General features: G+C 38.2%; 2 protein-coding genes across 2 annotated transcripts; one reads left to right on the forward strand and one right to left on the reverse strand.

The window, feature by feature from the left end:
- The first annotated feature begins 2,724 nt into the window (after positions 1 to 2,724).
- On the forward strand, positions 2,725 to 13,104 carry LOC112555484. Its single transcript, XM_025223918.1, has 7 exons — positions 2,725 to 2,807; positions 6,524 to 6,653; positions 7,715 to 8,452; positions 8,659 to 8,867; positions 9,547 to 9,602; positions 12,591 to 12,667; positions 13,084 to 13,104. The coding sequence occupies exons 2-7, from the start codon at positions 6,621 to 6,623 to the stop codon at positions 13,102 to 13,104; spliced, it is 1,134 nt and encodes a 377-aa protein (XP_025079703.1). The 5' UTR covers positions 2,725 to 2,807; positions 6,524 to 6,620.
- A 167-nt stretch (positions 13,105 to 13,271) lies between these two features.
- LOC112554952 lies at positions 13,272 to 15,680 on the reverse strand. The gene is made up of 4 exons (XM_025223036.1): positions 15,530 to 15,680; positions 15,159 to 15,233; positions 14,835 to 14,928; positions 13,272 to 14,614 (listed from the first exon to the last, which is right to left on the reverse strand). The coding sequence occupies exons 1-4, from the start codon at positions 15,554 to 15,556 to the stop codon at positions 14,343 to 14,345; spliced, it is 468 nt and encodes a 155-aa protein (XP_025078821.1). The 5' UTR covers positions 15,557 to 15,680; the 3' UTR covers positions 13,272 to 14,342.

Raw genomic sequence — 15,680 nt, forward strand, 5'->3', positions numbered from 1 at the left:
TCTGGCTCTCAGTGGTGTTGATGCTGCATGAAAGAAATATTTTTTAGAACAATTGATTCATGACAGTTTGACAAGGGAGCACTGAGTACTTACCATTGCATTAAGTTATGTAAAGGTGTTGTTTGAATTACTCTTCTGTGAAAGGTTTCTATATAAATAGTTTATTATCTTGCTTGTTATTCTTTGTGATGCCAAGTAACTAGTAAAAAGCAGTAATGTTAATATTTACTACATGCTGCTGGTGGGATTGTGACGGACATGTTTCTCTCTTTAGAGTTAATATTTAGCACTTTTCACTGGACCCAGGTGTAGCCATTTCAGAACTTCATAACATCTTATTTGCAACTTTTTAAGAATGTAGACACTGCACTTCCATGTCATTCAGAAGCTGATGTGTCTACTGGAATCTAAACTGTAGAACACTGGTACTGTAACATGTATTAGGCTTGTACATTAAAACTTGTTAAATGTCCAAACTGACTGTGGATGTCAAGACAAACCTGCTGTGTACATCTCCCAAATTATGTCATAGTCTGTGTTTGGCACTTGAATTAAACAATTTATAATTTTAAGCCAGCTTTGGAAAATTATATGTAGCTTCCTTCTCTAAAGTACAAAAACCGTGGCGGCTTTTCCTTAATATTTCATGTTTTGTTCAAAAATATCATCAGGAAAATCTATGTGATGTAAAGTACATTTTTAAAATTTCACATTTGAAAACATCATCATCTGAAATGTTCAATTCATTGTTGTTTGTTATGCATGAAAATAATAAATCTACATATGCTTCTAACAAAAGCATTTCCATTGTTGAATTAGAAGATTGAACTGGAGTGTTCTATGTAAGTACACATATTGCACATCCTACATTTGTCAATATTATTATTTTATTACTCTCCCATATCATGAAAGACTTCTGGAGGAACCAGAGTAAATGATTCCCCACCTGTAACAAAAACTAAATGAGAAATGTATCTAGTTATTTTAAATAAATGTATTTCAGATGGAAATACTTAGTTTCAAACCGTTGGTTCTGTGCTGACTATAGGCTTTGCATTTGCATTCTCTTGGTACCTAGATCTTTTTCTGCGAATGACACAGCCCTGATAAATAAATCTCTGTGTCTAGTTCCCGTGAAATCAATATGCACAAGATGGCAAATCGTATAGTGACTGTTTAGTTTAGTTTCTACCTGGATAAAAATATATAGAGTTAGAAAACTAGCCATTTTCTTTCATTATCTGTTTTGCTTTTTTACTTAAATTTGTAGACAATGTTTGTTTAATCATAATTGGCATGATCAGGTCTGCCTGGAAGAGTCTTGTGGGACATGATGTCAGATGACAACATTTAAGACAATGTATAGGAAATAATCCCATAGTTGGTGGTAAGTATACAAGCTGGAAAGTTTTGCACTGTTTTGAGTACATTATTGACAATGTATTAAAAATACCAGCAATTTGAAGCAAATACTGAGTGTATGTATAGAAGCAATTTTTTTCTTATTTATATTATTAGTGCATTTTCCTCTAGACAATGATATGATGTGAAAGGGATTGATCCTACATTCAGGTATTTTAAGTTCGACTGTATTTTTGTTTTTTTAAAACACTTTTCATATATCAATAATGTGGCACCAGTAAACTGTTCTTAAATTATTTCAAATGAGATAACATTGTATATCTATACATTTTCAGGACCTGCACTACTTCATGATTTACAGTTTCTTAACCTGTGTATAGTGAACAATAGCAGGTTGAAAACTTCTGCAAAAGAAAAAGCATATTGAAATTTTCACAAGCAATTTTTAATTGATTGTAAAGATATTGAAAGGCATATCCCATCTCCGCATCAATATGGATCTGCTTAATGGTATTTGAAATGATGATGAAAGGAAAACTACAACTTGGCTAGTAACCAGTATGCAACTGATTTAAGTGAGGTGGCTGATGAGGAAATAGAGATTGTACAGTATATTGGAGGATTGTGCTATGTAATGTTAAAAAATGAGCAATTAAATTCTCATAATAAGAAAGATGATGTTTAAAAGAACTCACACAGCAACCTGACACCAGAACAAAAGCTTCTGCGCCTGCTGTGAAATCAAAGACACATTTGCTGTGAAAAGAAAATGCCATTAGCAAACATATTTAGTAAATGGAAATTAAAATATCTTTACAATCAATTAAACCTATAAGAATTAAAATTGTCGTCACAAAATTAATACATACTGAGTTGACATAATATATATATTTATGTCCTTGTATTTTGATTAATTTTGTATCATCTCCTTTATTTACATTTGTGCAAGATTAATATTGATCATGATGCTATAGTGTTAAAACCACCCTCCCAACTTCAGGTTGATGCTATTTTCTGCAAATATTATAATAGGTTATTTATTCTCTTCACACACACTCTCTCGCTATTGCGAACCGTATATCCAGCACTGAGCAGTTTCAAAACAGCAGTGTTATACATTGCTTATACTAGGTGATTAATAGTTCGATTATTTTTACAACTTTAAATCTTTTTGTCTGGCACAGCAATACTTAGAACCACTGGAAAGTCGAATTATTATGAAATATAAAAAGTTATATTTATCTCACAAGGTGACTTACCTTCAATATAACAATATAATGTCTGGAGCAAGTGGTCGCTTTTTCGCTGCTGAAGCTAGATATTTATAGTTTTGTTGTATGATGTGGAAACCGATACGGTAGACTTCGTGACACCGGAAGAAACATCGAGTAGAAATGACTTGATCCGCCATCTTTCCATTTTCTTTTATGACCAGAGTAACAGAGGTAAGTCAGATATTGCCATAGTTACGGAATATTATACACACAACCAGTCCATTCACTTAAAGAAAGGTGTATATATATCTTGTAGTTCTATCCATGTACCTGTATAGTAGGATACCACCACACAGACAAAGGCGACAGAACACAGTTGACAGATTGTGAGATTACAGGTCTCAGGTATTGCCAGCTTTGGTGGACGAGGAGGTATGTAGGGTGAGGGTCGGGGTGGCAGAGCTCTGGGTGTACTACGGGTTGTTTAAACATTTGCTTCACAAAGCCAGCACGGACAGAAAGGGGGTTAATAGGGCTGGCAGTAAGATCAAGTTCTACCTGTACAAATGGTGTAGACGCCATTAGTGACAGAGCGATGCCGTCTCACCTGTACAGGTAGACAAACTTTTTTTTTTTTTAAACATTTATTTTCCATTAACACATTATATTACATGACAAAATCATCCAAATCATATTCCTTGAATTATAACGAGCATACATAACAATATCACAAACATTAAATAGTTCCAGACATTTTTTGTCCCCAACATTTTGTGCAGAACTCTGATTTAAAATAATTTCAATGTACTATCTAGTAGCTAACAACTAGCCTTCTATTTCACATATATAAACATTTATTTTTCTCCTTATTATTATTTACACATTATTTCATTTATTTATTTTTTGAATATATAAACATTTATTCTTCATTTACCTATTAATCATATGGCATATTCTATGTTTAAGCCATTCACTCCATTGCACTATACCATATATAACAATATAAAAGACATATAAGGTAGTGTATGTCAACATGTATGAAAGTCTAGTCACTGCTTAAGTTTTGGTCAACAAGATTCATATAAGGTAGCCAAAGTTGTACAACTTTTTCCTTTTTCATTTCCAGGCGTGCATTAAAAATTTCAATTTTATATCTATATTGCAGTATCTGAAGGAATGGTTGCAAACTGAGGTGTGGTTTTTTTGAATCTGCAAGAGTATATGTATAATTTAGCAAGTAGTAAGATTAAATCCAGTACATCGTCTGTCTTAAAGTTATTACTGCATCCAAATAAAACCAGGTGTTCACATAATATCATCCTTGTCATAATCCCACATTTATTTGACACATAATTTTGAAAGTTTTGCCAGAAATCTTGAACACATTTACATTTCCAAAAAATATGTTGAATGTTTTCTTTTTCACATCTACAGTAGTTACAAAAATCATCAATTTCTAGACCCATATTAAATAAAGCTTTTTTTGTTCCCCAGTATTCTATGCAAGACTCTGATTTGGAGCCATTTTAATTTAATATCTTTAATCTTGGCTACTTTCCTGAAGATAATGTGCCAATCTACATTTCTATTTAGTCTTGTATCCCATTTTGAGCAACAGTTAGGCACATGTGTATTAGTTACCATGTTATCATAATACAGTCTTGCACCTTTCTGTATAGATTGAATTACACTAAGACTTTTATTTGTATCATAGTCAAGCGGTGATGGATCAGTTGCATTCTCTCTGTCTTGATGCATATATTCCTTTATGGCTTCTATGCAACCATTTAGAGAGACAAAATTAATGTTTACATCATATATCCTTTTTAACATCTTGACATGATAGAAATTTCTCTTCATCCAGCATGTGTTTAATTAAATATATCCCTTTGTCTACCCAACTTCTATACAGAAATGGTTTATTCCCAATCTTAATTTTATTGTTCCAAAAAATAGGCTCTGATATAATCTCTTCAATATATTTACACACAACACTTTCTCCAAATATCTCGTACGCTTTTAAAACATCCGTCCAGAAACTATTTACAGTTACAAAAGAGCCAACTGCTGGGCCAAGTTTGTCTAGGTAATTTAACATTTTATGTCAGGACATAATAATCATTTTCCAACTATGACTGGTTTTCTTATGTTCCGCAACCATGTTAGTTTAAGCATTCATATAAGTTTCTAACATCCGTTATGTCAATCCCCCCATTATATACTCTTTTAGTAGACACTTTTCTGCTTATTTTATCCTTTTTTCCACCCCACACAAACTGAAATATAGATTTTTGAATGTTGTTAACCATATGATCTGGGGGATTTGGCAGCAATAACCACAAGTGTGTTAATTTTGACAAGATTAAGGACTTGAGTATTGCTACTCTTCCTAATGGAGTTAACTGTCTTTTCAGCCAAATCTTGTACAATGTTCTAATTTCGGCTAACTTACGATCATAATTTAACTTTATACATGCTTTTAGATTATTAGTAAACCAAATACCAAGAATTTTGAACTCTCCTGGGTTCCACTGCATCTGTAAATGGGGTAAATACTTAGCTGATGAATTTGCTTTTCTTCCCAGCCATATTGCACTTGATTTTTTAGTGTTCAGAACTAAACCAGATATTTTTTCGAACAATTTTAATGTATTCATTGATTCTTCAAAAGACTGTCTATCACCCTCTAAAGTCAATTCTGTGTCATCTGCATATTGTACAATTTTTGTTTCGCTATTTTGTATTTTTATACAAATTCATATACCTGTTGTTTCTACAAGCAGACATGCTATATTTACTTGAACTTAATAACACAAATTCTCCCGTTAGTACCTGTTCACATACAGTGGAACCTCGGTTAACGAACTTAATCCGTTCTGGAAAGCTGTTCGTTATCCGAAATGTTCGTTATCCGAAACTATTGTTTCCATAAGAAATAAAGGAAATAGATTTAATTGGTTCCAGCCCATTTTGACTCGCTAATATTTGAAAGTTACAGGCTATATAGGTAGGTTTTAATGAGAACAGTTAGAATGCAATATAAATGGAGTTAAACATAAAAACATTAACGAAACCATTACATCAGAAAACTTGCCGTTTTGACGGCGTGGTTGGAAGCAGGTGTGGGGAGGAAGGGGTTGAATTACTGATTCCCCCTCCATGAGCACGTGACATTATAAAATCGGAGGTGACTTCCTTTTTCTGTAGCTTTAAGGTTAAAGGAAAAAAACTTGTCCAGTGTCTGTTGCTTCTGCCTTTTCAGTAAAACTCTTCGTAATACGACATCACATATCCGACAGAGGCATGCCACCTTCATACTTTGAAATCATTTCCTTTTTCAATTCATTTGTTGGCCGCTTCCTTGTCATTACCTCACTACTATTAATTGCTCTTAATCTTCTTTGGAGCCATGATTGTGGATTATCTTATTAAAATAAAGCACAAAAATCACTAAATAAGAAGGATGCACATAGATAAGGAACGACCGATCGTAACTGTGTCTCGAGCGCAAATGATTACATGCTGGTCGGTCACGTGTGGTTCACGTGGCTGTTCGTTATCCGAAATTTTGTTCGCTATCCGAGACAAACTTTTAACGAAATTTTTGTTCGTTATCCGAAATATTCGCCATCCGAGGCGTTCGCTAACCGAGGTTCCACTGTATTGACAAAATGCAGAATATGCTTACTCCACGCGATATTCATAGTTTGCACACCGATGGAAAAAAAACACTGCTGTTAGTTTGTTTATTGTAAGCACGGATCTTTTAATCAGCTCTGGTCCGGACTTCTAAATCAAGAACTATTTTATTCGTTAGTAAACATGACATTGAAAAGGTGATGTTTGCACAATGTGTTTTCACCTGTCGACTACTGCATACAAACAATCACAAGAGAAGAAATGTCTTTGGTGCCGAGTCCTTGTAACCAATAACCAATGTTTTGCAGAATGAAACGGATGGGTTCCATGTGTGGAGGAAGAGCACAGACTGCAGGTGCTGCCTCCCACTGATGTCACCCTGTTTACAAGACAACTCTGTCAGCCATGGCTGGTCATCCGCCGTCTGCGACTCAACAGGTGAGACAAGACCGCGATCATTTGAATACTGACTGACAAAAGGGTGCAAAGGAATGACAGCAAGAGCATCTTAGAAAAGTTTAGCTTTTCTAGCAAATGGGATTCGTTATCAACACTATAAAAAGTTTAATTATTTTTTAATCAATAAAATTCCATATATACAGTCACTACATATACAAAAAACAGATTTTTAGTGTAAAATACATAAAGTAAGATGCAAGAACATACTGAAAAAAGAACGTGCTATACGTAATATATATATACAATGTTATTGTGACCTTTACTGCGCGGTCACACGTATACACAACATACAAACAGCAACTAACCCCTGATCACTACCTACACGGTTCCGTTTTTGATAAGTTCCTCATCGTCGTTCACATTGTGTCCATTCTTCTCGCGCCTCAGCTAAACTCGTCCTGTAGTGGCATTTTGGTAGGAGAGAAAAGACACATTTCGCTGACTAAAGTGTTCGAAGGAAACCCTGAAGTTTTGGGGTCACGATATGGAGGTCAGGAGAAAGACAAAATGCTCAGCAGTTAAAGCTTCGGAACTAAAAGCATCCAACAAACATCAAGTTTTATTTTTTTGAAGCAAAGGGTTGGTGAAATGATAGCTGTCTGGTGTAAACTTTATCGTCGATGACATGTTTACCTCCCATGGGTTTTGTTCTTGTCAACACAACTTTTTGGACTTACTAACCTTACATAGTCAAACCTCTCTCGGGGAACCCAGAGATATTCTTATACATCGCTGACCCATTTACACCCACTTTACATGAGCACTTTGTGGCTTTTTTAATTTGCTCTCCTGTTCTTTGGTCCGATTAAACAGATTTTTGGTCATAATAAGCGAATAATATTAGGCTTATGCAATGGGATTCGTTTTGGTTCTTAAGGATTCGGCCTGAATACGTGGGGTTGACTGTATATAGCTTTACTTTCCACTTAGTTTTTACCCTTTAATTGTAACATGTTGAATATTCTTTAAGAAACGAAATAACGTGATTGAAGTATCGGCTTTACTTTCTTCAAATAAAATGTACAATGGATTTATTAAAGGGAACAGACGCCCAGACATTCTGGCTCCAGTGGGTTGAGGCATCGTTTCCTGACCTCGACTCTCGCGCCTACTTCCTGCCTCCTGTCTACTTCAACCGCGTGCCGATGACTAGACAGTCGGTAGCTGGTCAGAATGTTCTGGTCCTTCAGTCAGCACCTGGACAGGCTCGTCAGTGCAACAAACAGGGAATGGGTCCACCTGTTGCTCGTCAGGTTGTCAGTCCTCAGCCTCCTCGAGTTCAGGACAGTGATGTTAGAGACGATGCCGCCATGAATCGGGTTCTCATGTGTCTGCAGACAATGTCTAAACAGAACAAAGAAGTTTTGGTAGGACTTAGTCAGCTGAAGTTCGGACAGTACTTGGGTGAACCTTGTTACTCAGCCGCAGTTGCCCAGTTACCTGTAGCCCTCAGTCTTCCATCGTGTCTGCCACGAAACTGGAAACAAGGAGACTTTGATGTACTTCTTCTTCACCGACATTTTGGTTTGGTCGTACTTGAGGTGAAGACATTTGGTGACAACCTACAGGAACTGAAAATGTCACAGCAGGAAATAGATAATCAAATAAAAAAGAAGCTTAAAGAGGCCGTGTCACAGCTGGACAAGGCGGAGGCGATGTTGTCTCACCTGGTGTCCGACATCGCTCCCGGTCTGCGCATCACTAAGACCATCGCTTTGCCCAACCTCACGGCTCGTCAAGTACAGAAGGCTATAGCTGGCGACACCCAATTGACTCAAGTAAAAATATTTTCTACATTTAAGTAAAACATATTTTATTTTAACAAAACACATACACTGTTGCTGTTTTGGAAGTAAAACGTTTACACAAGATACACCAAATAACCGCAATTACGATTTTATTGCCAAGTTAAAAAATAATTTGCTCAAACTTGATAAATATAGGAATATATGTTGTTTTAATCGATCACGGGATTGTTTTACAGACCCTGTGTCAGTGTCTGGGAACAACATCAGACCCGGCTGACATCACAGGTGTGTGTCTGTGCTGTGATCAGTTGTCTGACCCCAAGACACCGTGTGACGTCAGTAGTCACGTGCTGAGGGAACTCGGACACTGGTGGCAGCGACGTGTGGCTGGGGCTGGACCTGACAGTCACATGACCAACGTCCTGTACAAAACTCTGGTCGCCAGGTAAAGACTAGAATTGTAGTGTAATATGGTGACACTAGTTTGTAAAAACTGAAATCAAACTTGTAAAGTCTACCAAAAAACTGAGGAAACTAGAAACATTACACAGACATACATGCAGTTTGTCTTCAAAAATGAAACTCTTTTCTCGCAAACACTTCTGTAGAAAATCTCTCATTACAGTCACTTCTGTAGAAAATCCTGTTTTGAAGCCTCTGCTATCAGACTTGAAGCTTCAAGATCAATGAACCCAAACGAAGCAGACCTGTCAGCATTACTGTCCAAACTTGAGTCCATAAAGACCTATCGCACCAAAATAAATTAAAAATACACTTAAAAACACAAGGTACAAACAACTGGACAACAAATATCGTCTTAAAAATGCGATGTTCACTTACAATATACGACACTACTATGTGCAGGTACATCACAGAAAACCTTCCATCCACGCAGACTACCTACACTTCACTGCATTCCTTGTGACTACGTTTTACCTTTCCCTTGAATTATTTTAAGAAAAGACAAATTATTTTTGACCAATAGCAGGTTTATGACACTCAGATGCCACAAGGGTACTTTGTATAGGAAAGACAAAGATGACTATTTATTGTACACTGTTCTTTTTCGTGACTGTGCATTTACTATATCAAAACAATGTGTGTGATGCATTTTTTTATTCCAGGTTCTGTGGTCCGGCGACAACAGTGACTGTGCCATGCACATGTCCTCCACGTGTGAGTGTCAAGACCCTGGGTGAGGCCGTGTGGTGGACAGGAGAGTGCTACACTGCTGTAATAACACTCTTCCCGGAGCAACTTCACCTGCTACACACGGCGCCTCCCACACTCTTTGTCACCGGACCGCCCGGTACAGGTAAAACTGTGGTGCTGCTGCTGATGGCCATAGAGTGGCTGCGATGTGGTCACCACGTCTACGTTGTCAGTACGTGGAGAGGGAGTCGTGCAGCGTGCACCATGTTGTATCACCTGTTGCTGCAGACAGAAAAGACACAACAGTCAGCAGGTGTATCACCCGGTCAGCCTCACCTCCTGCAGTATGAGCTTGATGGGGGTGACGTGGAGAAGGCCGTCAAAGACTTGTCACAGGCGGCGAGCGGAGGGTCGTTGTACGTCATCGCTGATGAAGTACTGAGTGAGTACAGGTGAGTTGTACAGCGTGTGATGTGATGATAGACACACAGGTAGATGATGTCTGCATTTACTGTATTACAACTATTTGGTGCTTAACAGGTGATGTTTCCTCAACAGTTGTGACACCTGATGGAGGTGTTGTGTTGTCAACATAGATTTGTTTTGAAGCATCGGCTGTTACACAGATTGTGTTGCAACACGTGTTATTATTGTGACATCACTTACTTGATGACATCATTGGTAACAATATTACACATGATACACAAACAGAATCACACATTAATAATAGTACACAGTGTAACGCGTGTAGCTACATCCTATGTTACAGTCTTAACTACAGAATCAACTACTTCCTGCATTTGTGTGGCTGGCTGCTGAGACGATTTCCTCGTCTCCACCTTTGGGCGGCAAGTTCTTTCCATGGAGACGCACCCGCCGGCTGGCAAGTGGGTTATTTAACCAGACCCCTCCGCTCTCCTCCGGCTGTCGTCAGGGAAGTCGAGCAGGACAAGAGGATCACTACAAACCGTGATGTACTGCCGTACAGAGAGCGAGGTGTGCCCAACCACACAGACGGCCCGCCAGTCACACGACTGTATCACCGAGAACAGGGTCACTCAGGTTTCTTCCCAGTTGCCTGTGTGACGTGCGGTCGTGAGGTGGCCAGCTTCCTACACAGTCTCCGTGTTGGTGTTACAGGTAGGTGTGTGTATTGTGTAGTGTAACGTTGTTTACAGTTAAACACTTACCTATGTGATAAATAACGAACGTGTGAGAAACAGTCTTGTAAATGAGACTGTTAGTGACGTGTGTCTCTCAGTTTACGTGATGACGTCACGATGCTATTGTTTATATGCATGTTGACAGGGAGAAGCACAACAACATCTACAACATTGACCTCTACCAGTGTCGCCACAACACCACCCTGTCTACAGTGGAGAGACGTGCTGGTGTTGTACTGGTATGAAGTTAGTGATCAACCGGGTATTGTCACAGGACTGCAAGAAGCGGGTATCCCAGTGCGGGTGATGAAGGATGATGACATCGAGGACGTTGCCACGGCCCGCAGTGACGTGATTTGGGTGGCGGGTGGACATCGTGTTCGTGGTCTGGAGAGAAAAGTCGTCGTCTGTCTGGAGCACCCTGATCTCGGTTTATTTAGACTTCAGTGTTTAGAACCGTACAACCGTACCTCTGCACGACTTGACTTCATGTCCCGCTGTATGTCACAACTTGTGATTGTCTCCCCTGACGACAAGCCGCTAGAAGGTGACTGACACTGACACTGACATTGACACCGACACACCTGTCACCTGCTGTAGTCGTGTGTCAGTCTTTTACACCAACAATTGTCTTTTAGTGTTTGTCCTCTTCTACTCTCAGTCTATCACCACGTCATCAGATTATGATGTAATAGATATGACGTCATTACAGGAGTTACATCACGACGTCGGTGTCTCTGTTTACAAAACAAGTGTCAACAGGTTTGTCTGAGGTGTGTGTTAGTGTTAGTGTCAACATATCCGTGAGTGTGTGAGTCTACTAGTGTAATATCTGTGTGAATGTGTAAGTCTACCTTTGTGATATATAAAGTCTGTAGGTCTTCCACGCCTTGGCCTGTAAATCAAAGTTGACGTATTTTTTTGAATATTTCGTTAAAGTCTTTGTTACTCACACCGCACTGCCTGAAGAGAACGTCTGTGCAACCCAAAATTAAAACGTCCTGGTAAATTCCTCCCTTTCCCTGGTCAAGAAGTTGTGCAGTCTTGGCAACACTTGGCTGATATTCACAGACAAAACTTTTAGGGGAAACCACATACACGTTCCGGTTCTTAGTAGGAGTAAGTGCTGACTCTGCAGACACCTAGTCGACGACTAAGAATATATTCTCTGGGATCAACACACAAGATCCAAAGCGAACACCACGAATAAATTCTCTGGGATCGACACACAAGATCCAAAGCGGACACTCCACACTTTCAGTCTGCCTCTCTTCACTACGCACAGCCGTCTGCTGTCTTCCAAATAATTTTCACGCTACGTCCCTCTAAAATTGCGTCATAAAATGACGTTGGGTTCTGACGTAAGCCACGACGCATCAAACACACTCTCATACTGGTAAGGGCAATAATCCCTGACTTACAACTGACAGGGGCAACAACCCCCCTGTTCCTAACAGACAGTGGGAGAAGGCAGCCAATAAAATGTAAAAGCAAAGTAGACCTCATCCAGCAAACAAAGACACGTGTTTGTTTTCGCAGAGATCTGTAGGGACAGGATTGGTATCTTCGCGTTCCTCGCGCCGAAGCAGCATTGCGCATGTCAGACCCGAGTACCGGCATCCGAAACATCCGGTGACAGCGTTTTGTGGTGTGTTTGTGCAGTGTTTGGTAATGAACCCTAGCTCGATTTTTTTAACAAAAGTGAAAAAAGCAGTCATGCCTGGTGCTAATTGTGCTGTATATGGGTGCAGTGCATGCAAAGGAAGGAACCGGGGCCTGTCATTTTTTTCCATTCGGCAACGAAAAAAGCAAAATTCCGAATGGGAACAGGCTCTTATTCATTCTGTTAACAGATGCGACAAGAGTTTTAACATTGAAAGGGCGACTTTATGCTCTCGGCATTTTGCCCCAGAATGTATCGCCACAACAGGTACGTGTGCATTTTCTTGCGGTTTTTTTTATATATCACGATAGTAATTGTTGAAACAAATACCTATTCACTCGACTGTGGACTATGTGTGACTGGCTATTTTAATGTGTGTTGGCAGTGTCCTGTGTAAAATTGACGCTATCACTTCCCCATTTTGCAAAAATTATCACGTTTAATATATTGGACAAGTAATGTGTATAGCTGACAAAGCATGCTTCAGATTTTTTGCATAGTATTCCATATGATTTCTGGAACTTTTATTGGAGTGAATTGTAGCCATGCAATCAGACAAAATCTATTGTTGACGACACTGAGGGGACATAAGGCCTAAGCAATTTAAGCCTGACCATACTACTACTACTACTGCTGCTATTGTTAAGATGCATTATTTATTTGGTATGTTTTTTATTGATCAGTTTGAGTTTAGGAGTGTATGAATCCATATATATGATATGCAGTACTGTGACTTTGCAAATTGTTCCTTATTTAAGCATAATTATCAATGAATTTTACTCAACTACAACATTCAGTAAGATTTTCCTTACTTCAGGAAAGATGAATATATAGTCTAACAAAATTTTACTTGCTATTTTTTATTATTTTCTCTGTTGTTGTCAGCTGGTGGAAAACGTTCATTGGTACCAGGCAGCCTGCCAACCTTACTAATACCACCAGTGTAGAAACTCCAAAGTCTCAACCTAGGAAACCTCCAGTCAGTAAAAACGAAGATTTAGCATGAGAAGTTTTAGGTGTGGGGATGGAGGAGGGGCAAGAAATAATGTGTTTCAGGAGTCTCTGTTTACAGCCAATTCTAATTTATAATTTTTTTCTGGGGTAATCATAAAGCAGTTGGAAAACTATTCAGTATGCTCCAGCTTGAATATGCTAAAAATAATAATCATAATTATGATGTGTAAGTGTAGTCTATGTATATCATAAAACGCCTGTTGTGTAAATACCACACAAACTTAACCACCACAATCTGATTTTTTCCCCCTCATTTCTTACCAACAATTGTTCCTGTTTTTACACCACCATCATTAGTTATCATCTTCACGTCAGTTTAATATCTCTCATCACAATAACAACCTCAGCTGTCACTCATCACTCATTTCTAATAATAGTTCTGCTCATCATCCAGCATTGCTCATCTCATGACTTTCAAATTTTGTGTGCTTGTTTCAACCGTTTTCTGGTTCCCTTTTCTCTCTTTTCCTTTTTTGAACGCCGATAAAAGTCATCCATAAATGTCTTGCACTTGTGGTCTTGTAATAAATGTATATCACATCCTTAAGGACTTTCTCTTTTTTATTTTCTTGGGTGCACACTGAGTAGAGATGATCATAAAATTTTTTTGAAACTGTTGAAATAGAACATTCCTGGAGGTAGGCCTGAAAGGATATTGCTGAAGAAGAAAATCCACTGAACATTGCTCTAAAAGTAATTTCGAGTTCTGCAAACAAAAGTTCTATATTTGGATGAAGTGTCACAAGCCCTCCTCTGTCTAGTAAAGATGTTAAGCTTAAAGTGCTTTCAGAACTGTTAGCTGAAAGTGACTCTAATATAGTCAAGATTTCCTGTTTTTTCCTCTTGGTCCTTAAGTCTGTAAGTTTTTTTCTTGATTTTTTGCAAAACTGCTCCTCCAATATAATGAGTAATGTTCTTTTCTATATCATTAAGTGATTGATTTCCTTTTTCTGTGTATTTGATTTCTGTCTTCAAAAAATTTGTCAAAAACAGTACGAATCATAATATTCAAAGCTTCAAAACAGTGCCATGGTGAGACAGCTGAAGTGACCATCTCATCAAGTGACCGAAGGTTGTCTTGATCTTTCATTGCCATGTGGAATTTTGTCCACACTTTTTCCTTGCTGCTGTTCTTTAAACAGGTCTTTGGCAGTTCAAAACATCTTTCCAGGAACTGCATTCGAGACACAAGTTCTTGTCCTAAGAAAATATACAGAGGATTTCTGTTTATACATGAGAATAGCGTGTGTCACAATTATACTTCAACATAAGCAACGGCTATTTTTAAATTACCTGAAATTGAACTGGTAAAGACAAAAGTATTCACCCCACACTTTGCCAGGACACATTCTGCCACTAAAAAGTATATTTTTTATGCAATGATATAATAAAAATAATAAAAAGTAGCACAGATACCTACTGTCAACACTCCTGCAAGCTTCATGTACCTCTGTAGGCATGCAGTTATTAGCAATCAGTTTCTCACAGACTTGGTCTACCAAATCAATGTTCACCTGAACGTTTTTGAAACAAAAATTAACAAACTAAACAGGCCTGAGTCCCTTTACCAGGTGCAACATTCTATATACAACTTCCACAAAAATGCAAATTAAAAGATAAATAAGTAATGATTCTACTGCAGACATCTGGGAAAAAAAACTGCATGCAATCACACAGAAAATGATACAAATATTCGAACGTGCGTCGGAATATTTAACAGACTTAGCTTTTTTTGTGCACTTACTTTGATATTTTTGTCATGTGGTATCTTTCCACAAACATCATTCTCAGAATCAACGAATAGAACTTCTTCCACATCCTGCGATAGAAATAGATTAAATATGAGAACAAAATCAACACGAAGCATTGTTCCCTAGAAACAGCGATTTTAAAAAAAAATTATAACAGTTATCAGAATGCTGGCTTTTTAACTACTACCATAATCGGTGGTTACTGTGGTAAACAGCATCATACTAAATCCTTCATTTACATACTTAATCGGTTTCCTATCACGCACAAAATTATTAAATCAACCTTTTTCTTTCAAGAATAGACGAAGAAGCATAGTCTAAATATTTTACAAAAACTCTTTCATTTATAAGACTTCAGTTATACCTGCAAAATCTGGTCAAGACTGTCCATCGTGTCGTGATCGCCGCAACCGGAAGTATTTTCTGCACGGCTTTTCCCGAGCAGACGATAACGGCGCTTCGCAACAGGCACACTGTTGGCGCGCGCTGGGAGATACCAATCCTGTCCCTACAGA

Source organism: Pomacea canaliculata, linkage group LG14 (genome assembly GCF_003073045.1).
Source record: "Pomacea canaliculata isolate SZHN2017 linkage group LG14, ASM307304v1, whole genome shotgun sequence".
NCBI lineage: Eukaryota > Metazoa > Mollusca > Gastropoda > Architaenioglossa > Ampullariidae > Pomacea > Pomacea canaliculata.